The sequence below is a fragment of the Prunus persica genome, chromosome G2, assembly GCF_000346465.2.
Source record: "Prunus persica cultivar Lovell chromosome G2, Prunus_persica_NCBIv2, whole genome shotgun sequence".
NCBI classification, from domain to species: domain Eukaryota; kingdom Viridiplantae; phylum Streptophyta; class Magnoliopsida; order Rosales; family Rosaceae; genus Prunus; species Prunus persica.
Genome location: NC_034010.1, coordinates 15,170,532 through 15,197,687, shown reverse-complemented (window position 1 = coordinate 15,197,687; position 27,156 = coordinate 15,170,532). Strand labels below are relative to the sequence as shown.

Here is a 27,156-nt window from a genome sequence, read left to right as displayed (position 1 = left end):
GAAATATCAATAGTCATTTCGAGAAAGTATCGAAATTATGGTACGAAAATGGTAAAAATTGAATACAAACCATGGAATGGAAAAAAAAATTGAAATTTTTTATTGAAATTTTGGAAGATGTTATTTAGGGCAAGTTTGGTATTGTTGTGTTGTGAAAATAATCGTTGTCAGATTTGTTTTGAGAGAAATCAGATGTAAAATAAAACAGTTTGGCGTTTGGTGAATTTTTTGTTGAAAGTGTTGCTGGTACTAATTCCGCAATAATCAGAAAATGATTCTCGTGTAATCATTAAACCCAGCGCCTTTTCGAAATTGATTCCTGCATAATCAGAAAATGAAAGCACCTCAATCACTGCTTTCCTTTATAGCTTTATCTCGCAGTAATTTTTAACAATAAGTTATTTTTTTTTTTATAGTTTACCAAATGGGCTTCCTAAAAATTTTAAAAAATCACTTATCACCCCAAATAAGCAATTCCAAATGGGCACTTAGTCAATTATCTATTAGTTTATCCCAAAAAAATGGAAGAAAATGAATTGAATGATGTGTTTAACTTATTTAAGTTGATTATATAGTAAGCTGACAAACACTAGGAGTGTAGAAAATATGTAATAATTAATGAAAGAAGATTAAACACACCATAATCATTTATTTATAACGATTTACTACAATATTTCACACTTTATACATTGCATAGTAAGATACATGGGTAACTTAATAGCACATAGAGTTCCTATGAGATTCAAAAATTTCGTTGTCTTCATCATTTTGATATATTATTGATATCGTCGCGATATTTTGGCAAAATATTGTTGAAGCGTGCGAGAAATTATCGATGTCTATATTTCTCGATATTATCAATAATTATACGATATGTGTATGAATATTGTGAGAATCCATAATTTTTTTTTTCAAAGTTTATTTAAAGGGAATAAATATTATTATATGTATATTTATAAGTAATTATCTTGATAAAAAGGAAATATATATTGTTTTGCATTGATAGTACTATTCTAATAATTATTTATATTTTATTCTATTTATATATATATATATATATTAATTTACTTTAGTAAATTGGTTCTTGAAAAGGTAGTTAGTTAGGATTTGTTGTTAGTTAAATTCACGTGTTCTTTTTCTTAATTTCTTTAAAGGTTTTGATTCAATTTAATTTTAATGTTTATTATTTCATGGCTATGTATTCTTGCTAAAAGGATAACTCCATTTTTATACGTGAATAGTAATTAAAAGTACACCTCCTCCTTGTTAGGTGTCAATAAGCATGTCACTCATGCATGCTAGTAGCAAAGCTATGTTTACTAGCCTTGTCTACTCATCATTCTAACATGAAAATTGTTAGGATGTGATTGGTGGGATTGGAGTCGCCACAACGTGTCTTCATAGTAATTTTTTTCTTATCAGTTGTTGACTTGGAGTGCAAGGCCATATTGATATATATTACTTAGAGATTAAGTTCTTACATAAATGTTGATATTATCATGTATTATAGCTACAGTCTTCACTACACTATAAATGTAACAACTCCGATCCTAAATTAATATTTAATTATTAATTTATTATAATAAAAGATTATTATGCCTTTAAGATATTTTATTAGGTTAAAAGTTGACTCTTTGACCAAAAAGGAATTTGGGAATTTCAATCATACCGTTGACGTGGTGGGCTCAAATCGGACTTTTATTGAGGAAGTTACGATCAAAATACTCCTAGGGGCAAAACTGTAATTATGCAAAAATCAGATTTTTAATCTCTCTCTCTCTCCCCCCTTCCCTTTCGACTTTTCTGGACAGCCGATGGCTCCAAGGAGAGACCACCGCAGCTGCAGGCCTTGGCTGGCCACGAGATTGGACCCAAATGAATTGGTCAGCCTCCCCCTTCCCTTCCCAGTCAAGTTCCTCCATTGAAACCACCGGAATCTGCCAGAAAGAAACCGAGAACAGGCCGGTTTCGCCCGAAATTTCTAGCCGTTCGATCTCTCTCCTCTGGCCACCAATCTTGACTTGTGAGGTATAGGTTTTCACATATTTTTCATGCTCTAGCTGGTGGTTGGATAGGATTTGATTGATTTCTAGCCTAGGTGGTTCGATTTGTAACTCAGAGTTTGGCCGAATTTCGGTTTGAAATTTTGGCCACTTCCGGCCATTTTTTGGGGTAGGTCCAAGAACAAAAGTGGTTCCAATTGATGTCCAGAACCTAGGGTAGGAAGCTTGGCCCTTGATTTTGAGATTTTCCAGCGAGTGGTATCGCTTTGGATACCCACACACTACCAGTGCGTGTGGCGGCTCGTGGGCAGCATGATGGGGACTACATTCAGTCCTAAAATAATCCCTTGGTCATCACGAGTGCGTAGGCGCGCTCAGATTCCTGTTTGGATAATGTTTGAACCCCGAACGGATCTCGCCCATTGAGCGATTTCATAGTTCGATACATTTGAGCCTTTGGATTGTAGTTATTTTTAGATATGTTGATCTAGATAATTCCAGGATCGTATAGGAGTCGAGGGATCGTAAATCGGAGTCCCGGATACTCCAAAAATGCCAACCCTAGGGCCAAGTTTACAGTAACTGTCCGATCGTGATCAATCCGACCGTCCGATCAAGACCAAACTCATGGGACATGTGTCCTAGGCATATTAGAACCTTTAGGGACTTCCGAATTTGTGAGCAAGGATTGCGGCTCGGATAGAAGGGGGTATCTCCAAGACCTCGGGGAATTGCGGCTCCAATAGAAGGGGTATCTCTGAGACCTGCAAGGGGGGAATTGCGGCTCAGATAGAAGGGGTATCTCCGAGACATACGAGGAGGGAATTACGGCCCGGATAGAAGTGGTGTCTCTAAGGCATGTGAGGATGGGATTGACAGATCAGGAATGAGGGTACACCTAGAAGGAGAGAATGTCAGTTCTGAGATATTCTTAAACTAAACTAAAGGGAGTTCAGTGTATGGCGTATTTATATTGAGTGTATGACTGTTACGAGTATAGGAAAGAACTATGTGTGGCTTGATCCCTCAATAAGGGTACGTAGACAACCTAGTGTTATAAGATGCAGCCACGGGGTTAGGTAATAAAAGATAGTCCAGTTAAGTTATTATGAAATCTAACACTGTTATGAGGATGTTATAAGAATTGATTTGAATGTTGTTAGCAAATTGATTTATTCGACTTATTAAGGCCGGAGGCCAGAATGATATGACGTTTGATTGCTTGAATCTATTTAAATGCATGTTGAACGATTGAGATACATATATAAATGGTTGTTGGCAGGTGGAGACTTTTGGGAAATGAGCAGATTACAGGGGAGACTCTGTCGAATTTTCGGCAGCAGTCTAGCTGCTAGAAAACTTGGTTTCTAGTTAGAAGGGCAATTTGGTCTTTTGTCCTGACATTCGCCAGATGTCGGATACGCTCAGGGTTCGGGCCAAATTCTAAAGTGGAATTTGGGTCGGGTCCTTTCAATAAATAGACCATTCCACTCCTTTGTTTTTCATTCTCATTTCAGCCAAGTTGTGAAGCATTTGTAAGTTTGCACGAAGAAAAAAAAAATAAAATACAGAGAAGAAGAAATATTAGAGAGAAATAGAGTGGGAGACTGAGTTTGTGAATGCGGTGGAAAATTGAGAAACACCTTACATTTCTAGCAAAAGCTTTGGTGTCAATGTATGAGGTTTCTTTTTTTTTGGATGTTCTTGATATTATATAATGTTCTTAATGTGGGGTGTTTACGTGTTGTTAACTATTTGATTAATGTCGGCATGATTATATGTACATTGGTGATATTTAAATGATTACATTGGTTTTAGATATATGAGATATGTGAAAGACATAATTATATAATGTTATGAAAATTGGTTGGAGTTCTTAGGGTGGAAAAATACTAATGGAAAATAGGGTAATGGAAATGATCTTTTGTATAGTTAAGTCTAACTTTTGGCAGGTACCAGATCTCAGGAATCTCAAAGTGCACATGGTTTTTATTAGATGATACGGGATTGGCGACAGGGAGTTAGACAAGATGACTAATAAAAGAGGATTTATGAGATGATTGAGATGGAGGTTAGTTCATATAAATGGGCATTCAGGACCAAGTGGTATAAGCATTGTATGGGACGTGCAAGTTTGCTTGTCCAATTATATGAATTAAAGGGATTAGATGAAGGGCATTTATGCATTATTATTAATAATTTGATATTTGGCTGTGTGATTGTATGTCACTTAATTTAGTTATATCAATTTACCGTAAAAACGTTTATGTCCCTACTGAGCTATGATTTCACTCACCCCCTAACAGATTTTGTAGGTACTAAACCTGAAATCTTGAGCTTGTGATGATTTTGGCATATCTATAGAGTGTATTGTGTACATATTTTGTGGATGAATAATGAGCTACTCTTTTAGTGAACTCTTGAGTAGTTCTAACTTGTAAAATAATGTAAATTTTTTAAGATTTCAGATGTTTTCGTTTCCACTGAATATTCTATGTGAAATATTTATTTTATGTTTCTTCACATTTAAGTTATAGTTTTTATCAAATTCTATAATTAAGGTGTGAATCACGTCTTAATCCAAGGTTACGTAAATCCGTGAGTTGGGGCTTGACTAAGGATGGCAAAGGGTCGGATAGGGGCCGAGTATGACAATTCCATCCCCGTCCCCGCTCTTCATCCTCACCCCCATCCCCGAACCCATCCCTGTTTAATAGGTATAGGGGAATCTCTGTCCTTGTTCCCGTCGGAGGACTATCCTTCATACCCACCCTGAATCCTCGATTTTTTTTGCATAAAAAATATTTATCGTGCATTTTAACATTAAGTTTCCTATTAAATTATCATTCAACTCATCCAAATTAACTATAAAGTTCAACTCAACTATTCAAAATCATATCAATATGAAATTCCAGAGAAGATTAGGAAGAATCAGGAGAGGGAGGTTAACTTAGGGTTAAACATAAATATTATAATTAATTAATTATTTATTTAAATATAAACATATATATTTTTGGTTCGGGTTCGGGGATTGGGACGCCAATACCATCCCCTCCCCATACCCGTCGATGATTTTTTAAGTTCAGGGATCCTTGTACCCGATACTTGTTTGGCCTCGAAATCTCCCTCCGTTAGGGTTGGGGTGGGTCCTCGTCGGGGATTTTTGTCATCCTTGGGTGTGACAGATATGTTCCAAAATATCCTAGACCCAAAAGAATGATAATATCGGCAATATTTCGTCGATATTATCGATATTTTAGTCCTTACTTTGAACTGACACTGTGAGATTCTATATTTACTTTCCTCTTCCGCTAGTATCATTTACATTTAAAAAAAAAAGTAGTTAAAAATATTTACCCATGCAGTTGAGATCCTAGATTCAATTCCCTCTTCTCCAATATCACTTATATAAAGAAAGAAAAAAGTTATTTCAAAGAAAAATTTATGACATTAGAGAATAGTGGTTTAATTGCTTGTCAAAGCAAAGCAATCTAATTCAACAAAACGAATCACTGGACAAATTGCTTTGGTTGGGTAGAGTCGGGAGTTTATGTATATCCCTTATATTGAGAGATTCCTCAAATAAATTATTTGACGGGCACCCTTTAGAGCACTTTTACTCATGGTGCCATGGCAAAGACAAAGGACAAGTAAATGCATATTCTATTTATGTGAATAGTGACTACCCTAGCAAACTTTTTGATGCATTCCCACCTATTTCCATGGCCACCTAAGGGTAACCACTATTCACATGGGATATGAGGAAAGGAATTTGTATGGATTTTGGTGTGGGAAGTGAAGAACATGGCTAGATATTTATAGAAAAAATTTCTGAATTTCTTGGTTTTTTTTTCCTTTTTTTTTTTCAATTTTTTTGGTATTTAAATTGGCCACTAATGTTACACTACAAGCCTCACAAAAGAAAAATTGCCATGGCAAGAACTGGGCCCATAAAAGTGGGCAAGCCTGAAAGCAAGACTTGTCTGGGCTGTTGCCTGGGCAAGCTGACGTCAGAGACTAATTTAAATACACAATTTATAAAATAAAATATAAAAAAAGCAAAAAATTCAGAATTTTTTTTTCTATAAATACCTAGCCATGTTCTTTACTTCCCCACGCCAAAATTCATACAAATTCCCCTCCTCATATCTCATATAAATAGTGGTTGCCATGGTAATGAGTGGGAATGCATCAAAAAATTGTTATGGCAATCACTATTCACTATTCATGTGAATAGTATTTGCCCTTACTTGCCCTTACGCTTTGCCATGGCATAATGAGGTGGAAGTGCTCTTAGGGTCCTTTACTAAATTTTTTTTCAACGATCCATACCATTTATTTTTCACTTCTTTATTCAAAGATCACCCTTGCAAAAAATCATGCAAATTGAAAATCAGTAAGGCATCTAATTGGAATCAATAAAATCAATGAACACAATGCTTGAAGAAAGTACTTGAATTTCAATAATTTAATTGAGTGGTCAAATGATATTAAATTCAAATGATTTTTTTGAAGAGATGATCTTTAAATGAATATCTATAACATAGACGTTTGGATTAGTGAAATACAATGCGGAGTGAGCCCTGCAAGGGTGTCACTCAAATAAGCTTATTTGAGGGACACCCTTTAGGATAACTTACGATTTTTTTTTTTCAACGATCCAAACCATCTATTTTTTAAGTTTACATTCATTGTTCATCCTTGCAAAAAATTAGACAAATCAGAAACTATTTCAACATCCAATTGTGTCATACAAAATCAATGAACACGGTGTTTTAAAAAAGTACTAAAATTTCAATAACTCAATTGATTGGTCAAATGATATTGGCTTTAAGTCTTTTTTGGTAGAGATGATCTTTGAATGATTTTCTCAAAAATAGATAGTTTGGATATTTGAGGGATCCCTCAATGGAAGTTCTCTGTATATATATATATATATATATATATATATTCATTTAAGGAGTTACTAAGATGAATGAAGTGGGCTACATTTTCTTTAGGATGAGATTGGCTAATTTCCACTAAATAGGATGAACTTTCCAAAAATTAGCACTAGCCTAAGGGTGGCTTCACGCTTGCTTTTGCTACCAATTTGATATTTAAACCGAAACAATTCGAATAGTGATGTTTCATTGATTCTATGTACGATTTGAGGCCGAAACCCTAAATAAACCGCACCACACCCACCGTGTATAAATTGAATTGATGTATATACAAAACGTAAGGGAGATTGAACTCATGTCATGGATTCAATACGCAGGTTAAGCTTGCCATTTGAGCTCATGTTATTTGTGCTGAACCAGATCAATCTGGTTAATCTGGACAACATAGTTTAACCGAAATGCATAATCCTATGAATATTAGATTTACATGAACCCTATTGAACTGAAATCAAATCCCAAATCTGAAATTTGAATTATGGGGATGAGCTTGGAAACTAGGACCCCTTTGGCTCGTACTTTTACTGATAGATAAATGGAAAAGTTATTTTTGATTGAAGACAAACAAACACAAATCACAAATGAATAACATTGAATTAAAATACAACACCTTAACCTAGATTAGCACAACTATGTAGCTGATTTCTTGCGAGAAAACCGCTGCAAAGATGTTGGTAGCTCCACTTGCTCAATTACTTTCTGCTTCTTCCTAACCACTTGTTCTTCCTCTTTCTTTTGTTGCTCCAAGAAAGGCCTCTTGGCATTCGCAACTATCTCCTGCTTCTTCTTTGTCCTCTTACTCGGCTTATTCCTTCCTTTTGTTTTCTTCTTTGGTTCAATGCCCTTGACCGCTTCCACAGCGGCTTCCATGTCGGCCTCTTTCTCTTCCTTTGTTTTCTTCTCTTTCCTCCTCTGAGGCTTTACTGTGCCAATCTTTGTGGGATTCAACATGATTGTCTCAGGCGGGAGCTTATCAAGTAGAGAGTGCACTTCCCTCTCTCTTCTCTGTTTAGATGTTTCAAATGGATTCGCCACCCAAGAATCAAAGTTGGGTTCCCCAGAACCAGGAATCAGAATACTAGACCACCCCATGGAGTGCCCTATGCCGAGAACATCTTCATAAGGTCGAAACAACACTTTTTCTACTTGGTAACCTTTAATTATTTTATGAGTCATATAATTATTGTAGTTCTGAGTCCCAGATGAATCTCTAAGGATCTGTACAAATGATGAAGTTGAACGAGCAAGCAGACCTTTCTGACTGAAATCAAGAGTATCTGCATTCCCCGGCAAAGTCTGGAGTGGCTCATCCTTAAGGTTCCTCAAATCCCAAAGCATAATTTTCTTCTCTTTCCCAGCTGTAGCCATGAGATGGCCATTTGGGTGGAATGCCATTGCTGTGATGGGCCCCTTGTGACACAGCCTCTTGAGAAGAGCAGTAGAGCTTGTAGGCTTCCACATGGAAACTGTACCAAGTGAATGACCCAAAGCAACCACCCCGTTATAGGGGTTCACCTGCATCACATCAGTACGGCCTAAGCCAGTCCTGTAATTAGCTACCATCCCGCCCATTGTTACATCCTGATAACGAAGCTGCCCAGATTTGTTTATTGATGCCAAGAGAAAATGGTTTTTCAAAAATTGAAGCCTTAAAACTGCGCCATGTTCCTACATGATAAGAAGGAACTTTAGCTCAATACAGATGCATCTGAAAACCATTCACTTAACTATTAAAAGAGACTTCACAACAGATCACAAGGAACTATTTGACTTGTAAGAGTATTAGAGCAAATTATGGAATAAGCTGCATATATACGAGGAACACGGTTCCTAGAAATTGAACGCCTAGAACACAATTACACATAAAGGCAAGCAACTGACTTTTAAGATTCTGGCTTGATGCTTTATCTCGCATTATTCAACATGTTTGACCTGCCTAAGAATTTACCTAAACCAATTTATTAATGGGATAAAGGCAGAATTCACAGCTCAGAAAATTAAGTTTTAACTGTGATCCCAGAATAGATTAAATATCTATTTATGAAGTGACCATGAGTCGCAGATTACGATTTGAGAAAAGAAAGGAGTAATCTTAAAATACTGCTATTTTCCCAGAACATCACCAACCTATCTGAAGAGCTTTTAAACTCTACGCAATCTGTAATATAAACTCATTAGGAGCACGAACTGAAGATATAATTGATTAGCCAGTTCACAATACATGCACTGTAATGAGACAACTCAAACAAAGACCTGGGATAAAAAATAAACACTTGCACGATATTTAGTATTGTGTTACTAATAATAGGGAAAAGCCTTTAAATCATTGCGATCCATGTAGTTAGACAACAATCTATTCAATACAGTAAGCTAACCTTTAAGCAATGAAGTTCAGTGCCATCCCTGTTATAAATATATGGATACCTGTTGTTAATTAAAATGGTTAGCACCTCTAAATAAGATAAAACATCAATCTTAAGTAGAAGATAAACTAGTGAAAATTACAAAACGAGATTTTGCTTATAAATTGAACTCTTGTGTTTATTCACATTGCAAAGGGGAAAAAAAAAAACATGTACTTAACCGAAGGCCATGGTAGAGAATATTGGCTAAAACAACATAATGTGAATCCTCCAACAAGTACACAGGGCTAAATCAATGTATATAAAATCGGACAAAAGTGCATCACCATGCCACCACCAGGAATAAAGAAAAATGTGGTTGTGAGAGAGATCTATAATCTGCTGGACCAACAAGTCAGTTCAAAGTAGATTGAGCAGGTTTTATTAATATCTGGAGTTGTCCATTTGTCCAAACAAAAATTGTACAATGGGAGTATTCAATGTTTCGCAATATTAGTCGCAATAGAAAAAAATTTCCATCTATAATCTACCCTGTAAATGTAAAAAGATTACCAAACTACAGAACATTAATTTAAGTAAAGCAAACAGTTTTATACTTTTTCTGGGCAGCAGCAAAGAACAACTCATTGTGCAAGAACACCACATCACGCACTGTTTCTCTAACCTGAACAAACAATTAGCTAATCAGTCCAATGTTCCAGTTAAACCACGAAGTACAAATCAAACGAGGACCCAACATTTGCGCATAACATTTAAAAACATAGAAAAAGATGTTTCCCACTAATGAACTAAATGTACATTGAGGAAAACAATAAAGGGTTTACTACAGTAACATCCACCCATCTAAACTTTCACATTTGGACAGTGGGAAGCTACAACTACATCGAACTGATAATTTGACTCAAAACATATCACAACTTGATAAGGTTCAAAGATTAAATTGTTTAAAATGTACTTGCATGATGCCTTTCATTCTCTCTCCCGCAACTCTTATCTTCATAACGTTGGTTACAAAATTCAGAATCTAATCTAGTGCATCAAATTCCACACTAGTACATTATATCTTTGCATATGAAGACTAAGACATGGGGACATGGCTGCAAGAAACATATCTAAATCAATCTAACAAGAGGTGAACAATTTTGGTAAGAAAAAAAGAGAGGCGAACAATCATGTATAATATAAGGTCACAGTATCTGACTGAAAAGGTATTACTACTCGGTAGAAAAAATATAGTTTTATTTTGAATTCATACTGCCCAAAATACCTGGATTTCTTTAACCAGGCTCATATTCTTCATGTCTAAAATAGCCAGATGGCCCTTGCGTCCACCAGCTGCCATATACCGACCACTTGAGGTGAAATCCAGTGTGTAAGGACCGAGATCTGCAGATAAGAATTAGGTTTAAGTCATAAATTTTAGAGTAAGATTTGTGATGCAGGAGACCTCACAAAGCATAAACCTGCTTTTAGACCTCACATTGAAATCTGCCTTACGTTTAATATCTACGTTATCGATCCCACATTCAACCCCTTGAACCATTATCTCAACTAATATCCAGCACCCAACAAAGCATTATTTTTTATTCTGCTCCAGTTCATTTATTTATTCTTTCCACCAAATATCAATGGACTTATCTGAAAACCCTGTAAAGAGAAAAGAACATTTCCAGTTTTCTTTTCATTCTTTATTGTCGATAAATCAGGATATTCCAAATTCTACTCTCTTCTCAGTCAATACAGGTCATCCCAAAACAAATTTTGCTTAGGCCAGTTGAATCAGAATTTGCATAACTGAAAAGGGAAAAGCCACACAACCAGATATAGGATATGAAAACTTTCAACTTCAATAAGGAAAACAATAAAGTTTGAATGAAAAATTCTGACTGACTGTTAATCATTAGAAATCAATAAAAACGTTTAGGTTTCAACCTGGTAAGACAATATCATATTGACTCCTTGCGCTTAAGATATCTACTTCATGAGCAATTGATTCTTGTTTGATCCTCCATGTTTTCTCTATGCCTTCAGCCTCCAAATAGCCTCCCTCACTTGGCAGAAGCCACTATAATTTTGATCACAAATGAAAATTCATTAAAGTCTATTGTTATTACATCTACTAAAAGAAAAGGAGAAGCAAAATATCTTGTAGAAGATCAGCTTGTATGAACTAAATCCAGTAAATCAGAAAAAACTATAATTCAGATGAAAAGCAAACAGCATACGACTGGAAAAAATACAAACCATAGCTGAATCTATACAAATTAATACAAAGGCCAACAGAATGCTTAAGCATGACTGTATGTTAGATTTTTCCCCTTCTGCTATAACAGAACGACAGATCACATTCAATAAAAATTCACCTTCTCAGCCTTGGCAGCAGCTTGTGCAGATTTTCCAAACAATTCTTCTCTAACAGCAAGTTGACCCTTCAATTTTTTATCTTGCAAGCCCTACAAACACGACAATCCAAGATGCAATAAGAAATAAACAAGTCAAATTTCATGAAAAGTGAAATTCCCTTGACAACACAGTACCTCCAAATTAGTTTTTTCGCCTCTAAGAAACTTCTTCACTCTGATATCTAACTCATCAGAGATCTTCTCCTGCAAATTAAAATATGAACCATTTATTTTCTAATCGTGTAACAGGAAGCCATATATTTACATAAGAACCTAGTGTTCAGCTCTCATGTTGGAGGAGTGAGATGGTGGAGATATGTAAAGACGGTGTCAAGATTACAGCTCAGATTGCTTAAATGGTCAGGCACATTCCAAGTATGTAGCTAGAAAAAAATAAAAACAGATGAGAGTTTAACTATTTTCATAAGTATTACTTATAAACAGCCGAATGTGGTTAGAAAGCAGGAAGCAACAAAGACAGTAGTACAATCAGGTAAGAAGAAACGGCCATAACATCACGTTCAGTAAAAAAAAAAAAAAAAAAAAAACCACAAAAAACTACTATAAGCAAAATGCCAAAATATTTACAATCGAATATCTTAACCAAACAGATGATCTGAGCAAACATCTATGAGACTGAATAGAACCATAATTGCAAGCGCATGTTGAGGGACTGCTAGTGCTAGATAAGATGTAACTGGTTGACTTTCATTTGGATAAAATAAAATAATGCGTACCTGTTCAGATGTAGGCATGATACTGCCATCGTCTTGTTTCACACCCATCTTGCTTAATCCAGTTTCGTATTTGTAAAATACAAAATGCCCTGAAACTTGATGAGTAATGCAATTTAACTACAATATTCAATTTTTTCTAAAACAAGAATAAATAAAATGGTTCACATAATCATTTAGCTGGAGAATCCATATCCTATCTCGAGCTACACCCATACACATTCTGTACAAACTAGCAAACCCAACTCAAAAGGTGAATTTTGAATAGCAAAACACTGAATTGAAGAGGAAAGAGGACAGAAAAAACTCAATGCATTAAGAAAAACAAAAAGTAAATGCAAAAAGAAATCTATTAATATCAATGTATTATGAACAAATTCACATTAAATTGTGATCCTTGGACCTTTATCAAGGGGCAGGGTTAGAAAGCTCAGGCAAACTTAGGAGAAGAGATTTTTCTGAGAGAAGCAGGACCCCTATTCAATTACAATCCATAAAATCCACAAGGGTTTATAAATCCTTTAAAATTCATTAAGAATTGATAATTGTAATGAATTTGAGACAATCAAATTCTGGGTTTTGTCAAGAAAGGATAGAAACGCTACCCTATCAAAAGAAAAACAATAGAAAGTGTAAGCAAAAGATTTTTACAAGAACAAAACACAAGATAGAAAGTATGCAGCTGGTGTGTTGGTACCTAAATTACTTAAAAGCAATAATGAAAAAGAAAACAATATCCAACATGTTTCTTGGGGACATATCACCAAACAGTTGGGGTGCATCTTGGAGAGCATTTTAGGATGCACATTCAGTGAGTTAAGGCAATACCTCTCTGGTCCCAATTTAGTTGCTGCTGTTTCTGGAGACTGGGAGAGAGAGAGAGAGAGAGAGAGAGAGAGAGAGAGAGCTCAGCCCTTCAATGCGTCTCTGACAGATAACCAGTTATACAGTAGACCGAATGGAAGCTTAGGCTTTGTTGGGCAACAGAGCTTTGAAATTTCACGACGGAGAACCAGAAAAACGGTAGGGTTTTAGTATAGAGGTTTTGCTACAGGGAAAAAAAAGAATAAGAAAAGAAAAGACAAAGGTTGGGCCCATGGGCCGAGCTCAAACCATAATGGGCCTTACCAGGCCCAAACCTAGTCCTGGAGGGAAAAAAAAAAAAAAAGGCCCAGAATCTTTGGAGCGAATATCCATCAACAAAGTTGACATCGTCCCATCCCACCAACAACATTGTTATCAGCATCATCGTCGTCGATACAGCTCCGTGGGACCCACAACGACAACAACATGGTCGTCGTTCTTGTACCTTTGGGGGGTTTTGGTGGGGTCCATTTTTAATTCTATAAATAAATATACGGAGAGAAAACTAACGAAATTTCTAATTCCATCCGTGTCAGATTTTGCCTCTGTTTTCTCTCTCTCTTCTTAGAAATTGAACTGAATGGCGACCGGTGGGGCAGAACAGCAGGGTCCGGTGACGTGCGGGTCGTGGATCCGACGGCCCGAAAGCGCCAATTGGGCGGTGTTCGGGAGGTCCAGTCGTAAGGATTCTTCTTCGTCGTCGTCTTCTTCAGTTCTCGAGATCTTCTCCTTCGACCCCAAGACTACTTCTCTCTCTTCCTCTCCCCTGGTCTCCCTCGCTCTCTAAAATCTCTTTTTATTTGAAATTTACAAGCAATGGATGCAATTTTTGCTACCCTGTGAATTGGGTATTCGTAGTTTGGGTTTTTTTGTTTTACCGGGTTGACCCAAGAGAGCTTGAAGAAAGGGTTGACTATTTTGTTTGCTTGCGTTTGACTTTAATTTTTGTTTTGTGTGTGTTTTGGATTGATTGTTTAGACTACATATGTGCTTGAAGAAGTGGAGGGTGAGCCAGTTTCCATTGCGGTGCACCCAACCGGAGACGACATCGTTTGCTCTACCTCTAATGGTGGCTGCAAGTGAGCTTTATTTCTCTTCTAGTGATTTTGTTTTTCGAAATTTAACAGCCGTTTTTTGTTATTTTATATCCGTGGTACTATTTTTTATTTTGGGTTTCTTTTTGTTTCCCAATTTGATGCTAATTATTAGTTGACGCCTTTTATAAGTTTAAAGAACCTTTTTTTTAAAAAAGCTGTCCTTGTTTACATTTCGTTGGTTTATGATGTTTGATCATTAAAGCTTGCTTAAACTGTACTGTTGTTTGATGTTGTTGGAGAGTAGCTGTGCTGTTTGATTGCTAAATCTGGAGCGTAAAGCTTCCCATCTGCTTCACTGCTTCATTGTTGTAATAGTACTATAATTATTAGTGCTTGATAGGATATGTGGGTACACATCTGTATATTTTCTTTTTTAAATGCTTTTTTATTTTTATTTTATTTCGGTGGCAAGGTTCAAATATTTGGCTTTCTTGAACCATTTTAAATTTAGAACCCAGAAGATAAGATTTTTGGGTCTTCCATATGCTTTATTTTCCTACTATCACTGCCTTTTGTTTGCACATTTTGACTTCACTTCAACTAAAGAACATGATCTCTGTATAAAGATATCATTCAAATTTAAGGTGGAGTTTATTAGGATTAAACCAAGATAGAGACAAGAGCATGATGGGGATACTTTTCTCGTATAAATTGTTGTTCAACTTGCCAGTGTTTGTTGGCTGATTGAGCTTCTTTTCCTCCTGCTCCTCCTCTTTCTGTGTTAGCTAGTCTGTTTATTGAGATTCTAGTGGAGGTTATGTAGTCCTCAAGTGTGGCTACATCCAGTATTTTGCCTTGAGTTGTCAGTATATCTCATATATTGAATTATATTTTTTTGGGAGAAATGCAGATTGTTTGAGTTATACGGCCAAGAATCAAATGCAAAGCTGCTGGCAAAAGAACTAGCTCCTTTGAAGGGAATTGGTCCACAGAAGTGTCTAGCTTTTAGTGTTGATGGATCTAAATTGGCTACTGGTGGGGTGGTAAGCAATAATCTGTATTACTGTCCATTTTCACCATACACTTCTCGTGCTGCAGCTTAATTTTTATGCCAAACATTTATTTAATTATGCCCTAATCAACTTTAGGATGGGCATTTGAGAATTTTGGAGTGGCCAAGCCTCCGAATAATTTTAGATGAACCAAGAGCGCACAAGTCTGTTCGTGATTTGGATTTCAGGTGAGGAAAATGCTTGTTGATTGTCTTGTGTACATTTAAATACAGATAACAAGGCATAAGAAAATGCTATAATCAGATATCTGTTTACATTTTGTTGGATTTGGCATTATCATATGATTGAGCAAGAAGAGTTATGTATCTTAATCAATGCTACTGCAGTTACATAGGAAAAGGCCATGATGTTTTCCCGCAGTACTTATTGCACTCATCTAAGAATCTCAAACAAACCACCTGTCTTGGTTGAATTTAGCATAAGCAAAAATGAATTGGTTATATAATGAAAATAAAAGACGTTAATGGATTCTTTTTCCCTTTCATTTTCTTTTGGTGTATGGAGTCTATAGACTGGAATATTTTAAGAAGATTTGCACAGTTTTCCTATACTGATTTTGAATGTTTTGGTCTATGTTTATCCTACTCTAGCCTAGACTCCGAGTTCTTAGCTTCAACATCTACTGATGGAGCAGCAAGAATATGGAAGATGGAAGATTGTGTTCCTTTGACTACTTTGACTCGCAACTCAGTATGGCTTATTCATTTAAATTTTTGAAATATATTGCCTTTTTTTCTCTCCTATCTTGCATAATATTTGGTGTTTTTTTTTTTGGGTGGAATCTTGGGGTAATATATGGAGTTTAATTCATGCAGGATGAAAAGATTGAACTATGTCGGTTTTCTAAGGATGCAACAAAACCCTTTCTATTTTGCACTGTTCAAAAAGGTCTACCTCTCTAAAATAATTCTGTACTGCTATATCATTGTTTCTCAGACAATTAAATATATTTGTTTTAATCAAACAGGTGATAAAGCTTTGACCGCAGTTTGGGACATAAGTACATGGACTAAAATTGGGCATAAGAGGCTACTTAAAAAGTCTGCTTCCGTTATGTCTGTCAGCAAGGATGGGAAATATCTTGCTCTGTAAGCGCTTTACTACATTTTATGTTGTGTTTATATACTAGGCTTTAAATGAGAATTTATTAAACAATAAATTGCTCTGCTGGTGCATTGAATTGAACATTAAACATATCTGGTAATTAGACTGGTTCATATTTATAATGAATAGAGTGCTAATGTAATATACACATAGATATGCCTGCTCACACTCCCTTTTAAGAGAGGACAAATCTTTCAAATGTTCAATGTTGATGTGAATCAGAGAAATATATTAATTGACTGTTTATTATGTTCTTTCTTTGGTTCAATGATGAGTCACTCCACATTTGGATACAGTGCTTTGATGATTTGGTAAATATTATCAGAATGTTGTTGTTGGGACATAGTTTACGATATCGGTTTCACCAATTTTTTCTTTAAATTGCAGAGGAAGCAAAGATGGAGATATTTGTGTGGTTGAAGTTAAGAAAATGGAGATTTGCCACTGGAGTAAGAGGCTACACCTGGGTACATGCATTGAAACTCTGGAGTTTTGTCCCACTGAAAGGTAAGGCCCTTCCAACCAATACAGTTTTGTGAACTACTACTGACATGTTTTTGTATGTTGAATTACCATAATTGATTGACCGGTGCTTAACAATCAATCCATTCCTTGACCGTTATTTAAATATAATAAAATTTGACTTTATTTTGTAATACAGATAGATTTGCTGTATAATTTGCATATGTTATAGAGAAGGTTTTACTAGTGTTATTAGAGCTCATGTTGTTTTCAGATCTAAGGTCGCGCTTGATGCACTTTCGTAGTATGTATTTTTCATGAAAATGCTTCTTTAGAGGCCATTTTCTGGGTATTCATTCTATTGAATGTATTAAGGATCAGCACACAACTTTCTTCTAGTTTTCTTAATGCTTCTATTTGCCTTCATTGAACAGCATTGGAATTATAGTCTTGCTCAGGAAGGGGCTTTAACTTTGGAAAACAATTTCTTGTTTCTTTTTCTTCTGCATCGGAATGCTAAAGTAGAGTACTAAGCGTTGCTGGAAACTTCCAATGAAATTTAACTTTAGACATGTTTTGTAACCCAAGAAATTTGGAGTATGCAATTCTTTGTTTGTTGGATGCTCACGTTTTTCTTGGTTTCAGGGTTGTGCTCACTACTTCTAATGAATGGGGAGCTGTTGTAACTAAGTTAACTGTTCCAGCAGATTGGAAAGGTTCTCTCTCTCTCTCTCTCTCTCTCTCTCTCTCTCTCTGTTTTCTTCTTCTTTTGTTATATATTTTTTGGGGTGTGGTTTGACAGTTTTGTTTGCCCTTGTTCCAAATATGCAGAGTGGCAGATCTATATGGTCCTTTTAGGACTGTTTTTAGCATCTGCTGTCGCCTTTTACATCTTCTTCGAGAACTCTGATTCATTTTGGAACTTCCCCCTTGGAAGAAATCAACCAGCAAAACCGCACTTGGGAGCATTTTTAAGAGATTCAAAGTCTTCTGATGACAGAAATATTTGGGGTCCGGTTGATATGTGATGATTTTTATTGTCCACTCTCTACGATCGATGGGAAGAAATATCATATCAGTAACTGGACAAAAACTATGCTCTTTCAGTCCCCAAGCTAACCTAGTTTTATTTCAATCCCATGGGACATTATTTTTGTGGTGTATATAGCATTCACAGAAATGTAGTAGAGAATTTCTTCCTCTTCACAATACATAATTGATTTAAATTTGTTATGGGAAGCCAGTGTTGTGTGATTGCATTTATGCGCATAATTTTTTTCGTCCAGCTACGAGGTGTTCTTAATTATGCATGATACTTTGGCTTTTTTCTTTTCATATGTATAAGGGGGCTTACTGCCCATAGCAGTACTCGCCGATAATTGAATTCTTAAGAGTCCTTACCGTATTTGCCTTTTTTCCTTACTAATTTTCCTATTCTGAGTTGACATCTTGTTCTTAGTCAAAAGTATTATGTAGTATTGTAGTGAGGTCATCTCCTCTTGAGGCGAAAAAGAAAAACAATGGTAATTTCCTCTCCTCATCAGAAGTTGAAGAAGAAAAATGCACTCATTGACTGAGACTTCTCCCCCAAGAATATAAAAACAAAAACGAAAAAAACATTTTTTCCTGTGATCATTTTTCTTCTTCTAAAAGATTTGGGTGACCATATGCTGATAGCATGTTGTACTGGTCTAGTACATTTTGGTGTGCATGTTTAGATTAGAAGATCTCCACCGTTCATCATGTGGACTTTCAAGGGAGGCCTACAAGATGAAGAGTAATGGTCAAAGTAGTGAATTGGAGTCCAGCCCCTTAATCTGGTGGTGTTGTTACTCTCTCCAATCCAATGTAATCTAACGTGCTCCAATTCTACATTATAATTCAATACAATTACAGTCACCAAAACAAACATGGTCTTTAAGTACGTGCAGCTATCTAAACTACATTCCTACAAATTCAATATATTTTCACATTTTCTTTATTATTATCTTTTTTTTTCTTTTTTGAAAAGGCAGGCTAAGGCCAAAGAAAAGAAACAAACTAAACAACTACTACCCTAGCATGAGCTTGACCCATCGGAGTCTAAAAAACAAACTAAAGAAGCAAGAGGAAATACATTTCAAGAAACAATGATGATGTAGGGGTCGCTCTCTGTTCACGTGAGGAGAGCCTTGACGGTTAGAGTTAGGGTTTCTCCAGTTTTCTTTACTCATTCTCTGCGCCATCGCTCTCAATCTTCTCTGATTGTCTCTTTGGGTTCTTCTTAGTGAATTGGATATGACGTTTTTTTTGTTGTTGCTCTTTTGTTCTCCATGGGGTGGCTATGTTGGCTTCCTTTCTGGGTTCCCAAGGAGCCAGTCGCTGGTGAAGGGTCTCCATCTTAACGCTATGGAGATGGCCACTGCCTCTTCCGCTCAAGAGGATGACAAGTATGCGATACCAAGCGGGAATCAGAAGAGCGCGAAAACTGGTGTGGGCATCTGATTGTTAATGGCATGGATTTTTCTGATAAGCATAGTTTTTGTATCGAGGATTTTATTGACAAGGCGGAGGAGACCAGCCTTGAGGGGTCTCCAAGATCTCCCTAATAATTCTCCTATGGAACGTTCGTGGGCTTAGTAACCGATGAACGTTCCTACTATAAAGATCTTTCTTCAGAATTTTCTTCAGGTTAAGAGGCCAATCTTGGTCTCTCTTGCTTGTCAGCTGGGGTTCTAGATCAAGAAAATTGGAGGTGGCGGTTGGTGTATGACTGGATCTGTTATGATGCTCACAATACGTTTTTGACTTTGTACGAAGAATTATGATGCTTTCTTTAGATCATAGGAGGCTTCCTTTGATAGTATCTACGTAGTGATGGGATGTGTTTCAATGGTTTTGCAGTTGGGTGATTGGTTGGATCTATTCTGATACCCATAGTACGTTTTTGACTATGTACGAAGAACTATGATGCTTTTTCTAGATCATATGAGAATTTCTTTAACAGTACTTACGTAGTGATGGGATGTTGTTTTAAGAGTTTTGTTGTTGGGGCTTAGGTTGGTTTGTTTCGTATAAGTCGTTTGACTATTCTGTTTAGTCAATAACATAGGTGGTACTCTTTTCTACCACAGGATTTTGTTTCTCTGTGAAGGTTTTAATTAGACCGTCGTTAATATGCTAGTTCTTACCATGTAATGTTCCTTTCGATTGAATGAAATACCATATTTTCTCAACCAAAAAAAAAAAACACTAAAGAAGTATGAGCAGTAGAATAAATTATTTTTTATATTAAAGAAACGACTACATATATAATATATTGTTTATTAATTACATAGCTTTCTCCACGAGCAACATCGCTAACAATTCGGCCAACGGGTCATCCATCATCGACCCACGCTATTGGGCCCAAACCTCTTCGACCAAAAACAACGTTAATTTTTGTTAAACTAATAAAATTAGGGGTGGTTGCGGTTCGGTAACCGCGAATTTTTATTCAAACCGCAAACCGACCGATTATTTGCGGTTTGGTGATTTTTGAAACCGCAAACCGACCGCGTTTTGCGGTTTAAAACCGTAAATTCTCAAGCATTCACAAAAATATAAATTTACAACCTAAATAAATAAATACACAACCTCAATTTCTCAAGCATATATAAATTCACAATCGATTCCAATTCTCAAGCATTCACAACCTAAGAAAATTAAAGTTACAATTCCAAACATTCCAATTAAAGTTAAACTTCTCAAGCATTCCAATTCCAAATCCTTTAAATTTACAAACCAAAAGCAAAATGAATTAAAGTTACAACCAAAAAGAAAAATCCAATTCACAGTTAATTAAAGTTACAAACTAAAAGGAAAAATGCAATACACCAATGTTACAAACTCAAGTGTTGGTGGTGAGTGGATTTGAAGAACCCCTTTGTGTTGTTTGAGCACCAATGCTATCTACAAATAAAACAACATAGTTTAGTACATTTTATTATAAGAAGAAGCATAAATAACATTAGCATAAATAAACTAATTACTTACAAGTTGTCATATCTTCCATTTCCTTGTATAATTCAACCTCATCATCTGTTGGTTCTTTGTAAAAGGAAAATTCGTCCGCTCTAAGCTAATCACTAGTACACACTAATGCCTCTACCATTTTAGGATGCAAAGAGCTTCTAAAAGGATCCACAATCCTCTTGCCTATGCTAAAAGCATTTTCACTAGCAACCGTAGAACTTGGAATTGCAAAGATATCCTTGGCAACTTGTGAAAGAATAGGATATCTTGTTTGGTTCCCTTTCCACCAATTCAAGAGAAGAGAAGGGTTTACAATTTTACTTAATTATTCATAGAGTATAGCCGTGCGGCTATACTTTGCGGTTTGCGGTAACCGCAAATTTTGAAAATCAAATACCGCAACCGCAACCGTAAATGCGGTTCGGTTCTTAATACCGCGATTGCGGTTCGGTTTACCGCGATTGCGGTTTTATTGCGGTAAAATATCGGTTGATTTTTGCGGTTTTTCGGTTTTTCGGTTTAAAATGCCACTCCTAAATAAAATACTTATCGAAAAGGAAAGAATTGATTTGGAAACCAGCCAAGCTTATATATTAATTAATTACTATACTACCCCTCATGTCTTTATTGGCTCGCAAGGAATCATACTTACGTCACAAATCCTAATTTAATTTGGAGACCACCAAGCTTTCTATATAAACGTGAAATGCCAGTAACATTTCATACCGTATACTCACTATCTGCTTCTGCTACAGTTCTACACCATACTCAAACCTGATTTCTTGCTTGTCAATTTTCGTCTCGATCGAATTTGCAAGTTGATGGATCAACCGACAGGGATTCCTAGCAATTGATTTGAAAACCAGCCAAGCTTATATATTTAAGTTGCTAGTTTTTACAACCAAACACACAAAGTTGTTAGTTTCCAAAAAGTGCTCGATTGATCACTGTGAATCAAGAAGTGTGCGTATAGAAGATGACCATGTCGATTGAAGTTTTGGAAAGGGTGGTGGGTGACCCTCGTTTCCGGCTTACTACAGAGCTTGAAGCCGTAATTGAACCCCAAACCGAGCTGCGATCCACCAAATTCCTTCTGAACATGGAGGCTAGGGTTAATCGCCTTCACCCCTGCTGGGATTTCGAGTTTGAGGACTTGTACGAGGACAACCACATTGACCAAAAAAATTGCACCACCCTCGTCAGCGTTAAGCACGAAAAGCTCGAGATCGACCCCTTCGCGGCTGGCAATGCCTCAGAAGAGGATTCGAGGACTGCCATATCCGGCAAGCTATCTTGCTTGAGCGTGCCAGCCGCAATTTGTCAGTGGATGACAGATAAAATATTGAACGATGCCTCTTTCTATTTGTTCGTTACCAGAGGTGGTACCGGGCATAAGGTTTTGAATCTTTCGGTTTTCATCAATGTTCATGTTGTTGACACTTACGTGTGGAACGATGACTTGGGGGAGGCCGGATTAGAATTCGTGCCGTGGACGAAAAAATTGTGGGTTGACAATAAGTTGGAGAGGGTGAGAGAAGTACAAGTTTCGACTGTGTGTTCGATTTGTATGGAGGAGATTGTGGTTGGTTCGGAAGGGACTTGTATGCCATGTTCTCATCTTTTTCATGGAGCTTGCATTCTCAAGTGGCTGGACAAAAGCAGGTCTTGTCCATTGTGTCGATTTTCCATGCCTGCTTTGATGCATGAAGAGAGAGGTATGAAGAGAGATGATGGACGAAGTTTTTAGATATTAATTAATGGTGCAAGCAACTATGTAGCTCAAATTTTGTATATATATATATATATATATATATATATATATATATATATTAATATTGTAGCCAAGCCAATGAAGGTGAATTTAATTTTTTTGGTGAGATATTGATTAATCTGATTCTTGCAATTTCAATATAATGTACTTTTTATTAAAAGAACTCTTTAACTTTCTTGTATTCTTGAATAAAAGCAAGAAAATTAGGAAGCGGCTTTATTCTGTAGATTAAAGCAAATATGTTAAGACTTACACTAAGATTTATTAATTTTAGTGGTACAAATAATAACTAAATAAACGGGTTGTTGGTTAATAATTCAAGTCATTAAGAACATTTATCTTTGCATCTGAGATTATATAAGTATCACGTAAAATACACATGCTACATATTACTCGAGAGGAGAAAAAGATCCGCAAAAGAAAGCACATGTCATTATATGAGAAGCTACACCAACCAAATCAAGAAAAAAACAATCAAGTCAAACTTCCGCATTAGGGAAGAAATTGTCCTTGATGGGTTCAAGCAGACAAACACCCAAATACTCAAGTACTCAAGTTTTTTTTTTTTTTTTTTTCTTCTTTTTTTCTTTCACAAGAAGCACAACAGGTTCTAACACACCAAAGTCGAAGATTTTCCACATGGCATTCTTCGTATAATATTTTTTATTGTGATATTCTAAAATGTAACCAAATTAAAAATAGTGAATAATTCATATAATAATAAAAAATAAATCTCACCTAAGTAATTATATAGAAGCAGTTACTCCCCACTGCAATATAGATGACAATTTTCTCCTTGGGTAAGGGTCTTCGTGGGGATTCGACCCTAATGGGTCGGGTATGAAGGATAAAAAACTGAAATAGAGACGGGTACATGAAATTTTTTGGTATGGTGTTCGGGGAGGGGCGTGGATGATATTTTAATTCCTGCCCCGAACCCTCCCTGTTTAGAATATATATTATGATATATATAACTATGCTATTAAAGTAATTGTGCCAACTAAGTTTTAATTTCCCATTATTATATTATATACTTATATAATTTATATGAATCTTATGTCACACTACTTATATATATAGGTTCATTATCTTGCCCTACTTCAAATTTTTTTTTTCTTTCAACAAAGTAGTTTTATATTGATTTTTTCTTCTGTAATGGGGCGGGTCAGAGAACTCATTTCCCAATGAAGATGGGAATAAGGGATCCTCAATATGAATATTGCAGGTATGAAGGCGGGAATGGGGGGAAAAAACTTAACAGGGATGGGGATAAGATTCGCATATCCACCCACGATTCGACCCATTGTCATCCCTAACTGTAGGCACATCCCTCTTTAATGTTGCATTTTCAGTTTTTAGATTTTTATATATTTATATATTTACTTAATAATAATTAAAAAAAATTCGTATGAAAATAAAGAAAACTATTTAAGTCGCTGCGTGGGTCAAGAGGCTAGTAAGAGATGCAGCAAAAGTATTGCAATGAATTATAATTTACAACCTTGGGTTTGAAAAAAAAAAAAAAAAAGGAGAATCACAACCTTGGGTTTCGATAAAAAAAAAAAAAAAAAAAATTACAACCTTGGTGGAATTAAAGGTGAGATGGCGAGTAGTGCGCTGCGCCTGATGAGCCCGCAACAAATGTTATTGTTTGTCTTTTGTACTACGAGTAATAATAGCAAGGCAAAACTGAGATCCTGCCCAGAGTCAAAGAGTTGACTAGGTGCACGCGATTTTCAATTAACTTTTCTTCGTAAAATAAACAAATGTTTGTTCCATTATTGAATTACTATACTACCCTTTGACCAACGACCCCTCATCAATCCTAATGCAACATGGAATCCTACTTCGATCACAATTCCTAATTTAAATTGGAGACCGCCTTAGCTTTCTGTATATAAACGTTACAAGACTTTCCAACAAGCCTCACAATTTGGTTCTGCTACAATTATTCTACACCATACTCGAACCCTAATTCGTGTCGTCTTCAATTCTTGCTTCCCGATTTTCGTCTCGATGGATCAACCGATGGAGAGGCGAAGCGAAGTCTCCTGCTGCTGCCGGTTATCTACATTAGCCGTGATTGAGCCTGAAACTGACTTGCCATGTACCCAATTCTTGATCACTGTCAAGTCCACGACATTTACTTTTAATCACGCCTCGGATGAAGAAAACGACGCCGTTTCACCGCCCACTTCAGAATACTACTCGCACGAGCTCCAACTTGACCTACTGATGGACGAAAATGCGTCGAGGGCAAAGCTCGCCGAGGCTCTGCTTTCCGAGCTGCATTGCCCGCCGGAGCTCTGCGCCGCCATGGTGGATAAGGTAGCAAACGGCGCCGTTGCGGAAGAGGCTAGTTCCCGCCCTTTCTCGGACTTCATGCTCGTTCACATCGAGGCGTGCCTCGATGTTTTCGTCGAGCAGTTCGGCGGCTCCGAGGAGGAGGAGGCGACCGCCCCGAAATTCGTGCCGGCGAGCAGGGCGGCGATTTCGAAGTTGGAGACGGCGACGGTTGAAGAATCGGCGGTGTGCGCGGTTTGTCTGGAGGAGATGGCCGTTGGATCGGACTCCACGTGTATGCCGTGCTCGCATCTTTATCACCGGGGCTGCATTGTGGAGTGGCTGCAGAAGAGCAGGGTTTGCCCGATGTGTCGGTTTTCTCTGCCTGCCGATCTGTCGGGGCGCTGGTCGGGTCGGCAAACCGGATCTTCTATTTTGTTGCCCGATTAGACAACGGACACCGAAGTGTTTGTTGAAATGCCGCTGAGAGGATACGGCACCAAATATCACTTGCCCGATTGATATTCTTTATTTCTTTATTTTTTTAAGTCTCTGGATGGATGTAAATTGATGGTTCTTTATTTTTGTTATTAATGAATATGATTGTTCCTAATTTCCAATTAATTTGTTACTTTTTCCAACAACAAAAATTAATTTGTTATCCGCACTAATGAAATTCAAGATTTAGGGCCGGCCCTTAATAAAAACTAATTGGGGAGTTTTATAATTTCCCCTTTAACACTCGCTAGTTTTATTTTATTTATTTATTATTATAAATAATATAAAATGGAATGGAATTAAATTGTTGAGCTAGCCTAAGTAGGGCTGGGCACGGCATCCCGGTATTAACTCAAATGAAACCGGTATGATTCGGTATTAATGTTGATACTGTAAAAAATCCTACAAAATTTAAATAAAAAAAAACTTAAAAGTAATTCTGTCTCAAAATTTTGGTTGCGTCACCAAACCATTTCACACCTGAAATCCAAATGGTCTGATGCTTGAGCATGGTTACAAGGCATTGATAACCATGGTAGCCATTGCAAGAATGAAGAAGAAAGTAAGCAAAGAAAGAATAGAAAACCTCTAGGTTGATTGCTCTAATTCTCAGAATATACAGAATGAATTACAGTAGCGAGACTTAGCGTTTATATGCTATTAAACAAAACTAAACCGACTATAAATCTTCTAACTATATTGGAATTACAGCAGCGAGATAGAACAAACCATTATTAAACCATGGTAAGCACATGCTTTTATTCAGCCAGAAAGAAGAAGAAAAAAAATGTTATTTATTTATTTATTTAGCTATTTACTTTTGATAAATGAAAAGGAAAGTAATTGAAGAAAATAGAAAGAAAAAGGAAAAGCAGAGTTTGGGTCAAATGCATATCATCTTCTTTCAAAGATACCGTTAACAAATATGTAAGCCTGAGAGAGAACTATAGGCAGTTGCAGTCAAAATGTAATAAACAGGATCAAAGGAGAAGAGAAGAGAAGAATAGATAGAGGGAAGGGAAGGAAAGGACGGAGGAGAAACAAAGCTGAGTCGAAATGTCTGTGGGAGAGAGAGGAGGAACTGAAATTAAATTAGGATTCTTATTTACCTGTATTGTTCGATACGGTATGACACCAAATAGGATCACAAATCTGAAATCGATGTCATACCAAACAGTAACGGGATGACACGGTATCATCCTGTTTACAAGTCAATACCAAATGGGACGGCACGAGATTGGCAAGATTTGGCACGGTTTCAGAATGATTTCGATATTCCGGTTTTGATGCCCACCCTTAAGTCTAAGTCTTAACCTTTTTTCACTTAAGAACTTGCCTTAAAAAAAAAAAAAAAAGAAATATATTGAAGCAAATCAAGATTATACTAAGGTCATTTACTAGAACATCTTAAATGATATTGAGAGATTCCTCATACCAAGAAGATGAATTCGGTAAAGATAAAGCATAACAAGCAAGTCTTATGTGCTACTTCATTAGTTTCACGAAAAATATGAATAACATTTAGCATTTGAATTTAGCATTTGAGTTAGTTTTTTTCAGTCCCGATCTCTTGGACCATAGGAGTCCAAGAGATCAGGACTGTAGTTTTTTTGAAGTAGTTGAGATGAA

General features: G+C 36.4%; 4 protein-coding genes across 5 annotated transcripts; 3 read left to right on the top strand and 1 right to left on the bottom strand.

Moving 5' to 3' along the window:
- Positions 7,409–13,730, bottom strand: LOC18784719 (probable U3 small nucleolar RNA-associated protein 7). Of its 2 annotated transcripts, none has more exons than XM_020556996.1 (9): positions 13,271–13,730; positions 12,446–12,540; positions 11,844–11,912; positions 11,670–11,759; positions 11,239–11,371; positions 10,574–10,692; positions 9,903–9,970; positions 9,319–9,367; positions 7,409–8,611 (listed from the first exon to the last, which is right to left on the bottom strand). In XM_020556996.1, exons 2-9 carry the CDS (start codon positions 12,491–12,493, stop codon positions 7,574–7,576), a joined length of 1,614 nt encoding a protein of 537 aa, XP_020412585.1. In that variant the 5' UTR covers positions 12,494–12,540; positions 13,271–13,730; the 3' UTR covers positions 7,409–7,573. The 2 variants fall into 2 exon arrangements, with proteins under 2 accessions (XP_020412585.1, XP_007219314.2); XM_007219252.2 differs by having other exon boundaries at positions 12,446–12,534.
- On the top strand, positions 13,794–18,385 carry LOC18787299 (SEC12-like protein 1). Its single transcript, XM_007218042.2, has 10 exons — positions 13,794–14,075; positions 14,285–14,385; positions 15,254–15,386; positions 15,492–15,583; positions 16,007–16,106; positions 16,232–16,304; positions 16,384–16,504; positions 16,908–17,027; positions 17,628–17,698; positions 17,814–18,385. Exons 1-10 carry the CDS (start codon positions 13,887–13,889, stop codon positions 18,008–18,010), a joined length of 1,197 nt encoding a protein of 398 aa, XP_007218104.1. The 5' UTR covers positions 13,794–13,886; the 3' UTR covers positions 18,011–18,385.
- LOC18786405 (receptor homology region, transmembrane domain- and RING domain-containing protein 1) lies at positions 21,958–22,722 on the top strand. The gene has a single exon (XM_020557310.1). It carries the CDS (start codon positions 21,958–21,960, stop codon positions 22,720–22,722), a length of 765 nt encoding a protein of 254 aa, XP_020412899.1.
- Positions 23,848–25,642, top strand: LOC18787279 (E3 ubiquitin-protein ligase SDIR1). The gene has a single exon (XM_007219794.2). It carries the CDS (start codon positions 24,763–24,765, stop codon positions 25,477–25,479), a length of 717 nt encoding a protein of 238 aa, XP_007219856.2. The 5' UTR covers positions 23,848–24,762; the 3' UTR covers positions 25,480–25,642.

Coding starts and splice junctions, on each gene's coding strand:
- LOC18786405 (XM_020557310.1), top strand. CDS start 21,958: ATGTCGATTGAAGTTTTGGAAAGGGTGGTGGGTGACCCTCGTTTCCGG.
- LOC18787299 (XM_007218042.2), top strand. CDS start 13,887: ATGGCGACCGGTGGGGCAGAACAGCAGGGTCCGGTGACGTGCGGGTCG. Junction 14,386..15,253: donor ACCTCTAATGGTGGCTGCAA/GTGAGCTTTATT, acceptor GGAGAAATGCAG/ATTGTTTGAGTTATACGGCC. Junction 15,584..16,006: donor GTTCGTGATTTGGATTTCAG/GTGAGGAAAATG, acceptor ATCCTACTCTAG/CCTAGACTCCGAGTTCTTAG.
- LOC18784719 (XM_020556996.1), bottom strand. CDS start 12,493: ATGGGTGTGAAACAAGACGATGGCAGTATCATGCCTACATCTGAACAG. Junction 11,760..11,843: donor GCGAAAAAACTAATTTGGAG/GTACTGTGTTGT, acceptor TCGTGTTTGTAG/GGCTTGCAAGATAAAAAATT. Junction 11,372..11,669: donor CTGCTGCCAAGGCTGAGAAG/GTGAATTTTTAT, acceptor TCAAAATTATAG/TGGCTTCTGCCAAGTGAGGG.
- LOC18787279 (XM_007219794.2), top strand. CDS start 24,763: ATGGATCAACCGATGGAGAGGCGAAGCGAAGTCTCCTGCTGCTGCCGG.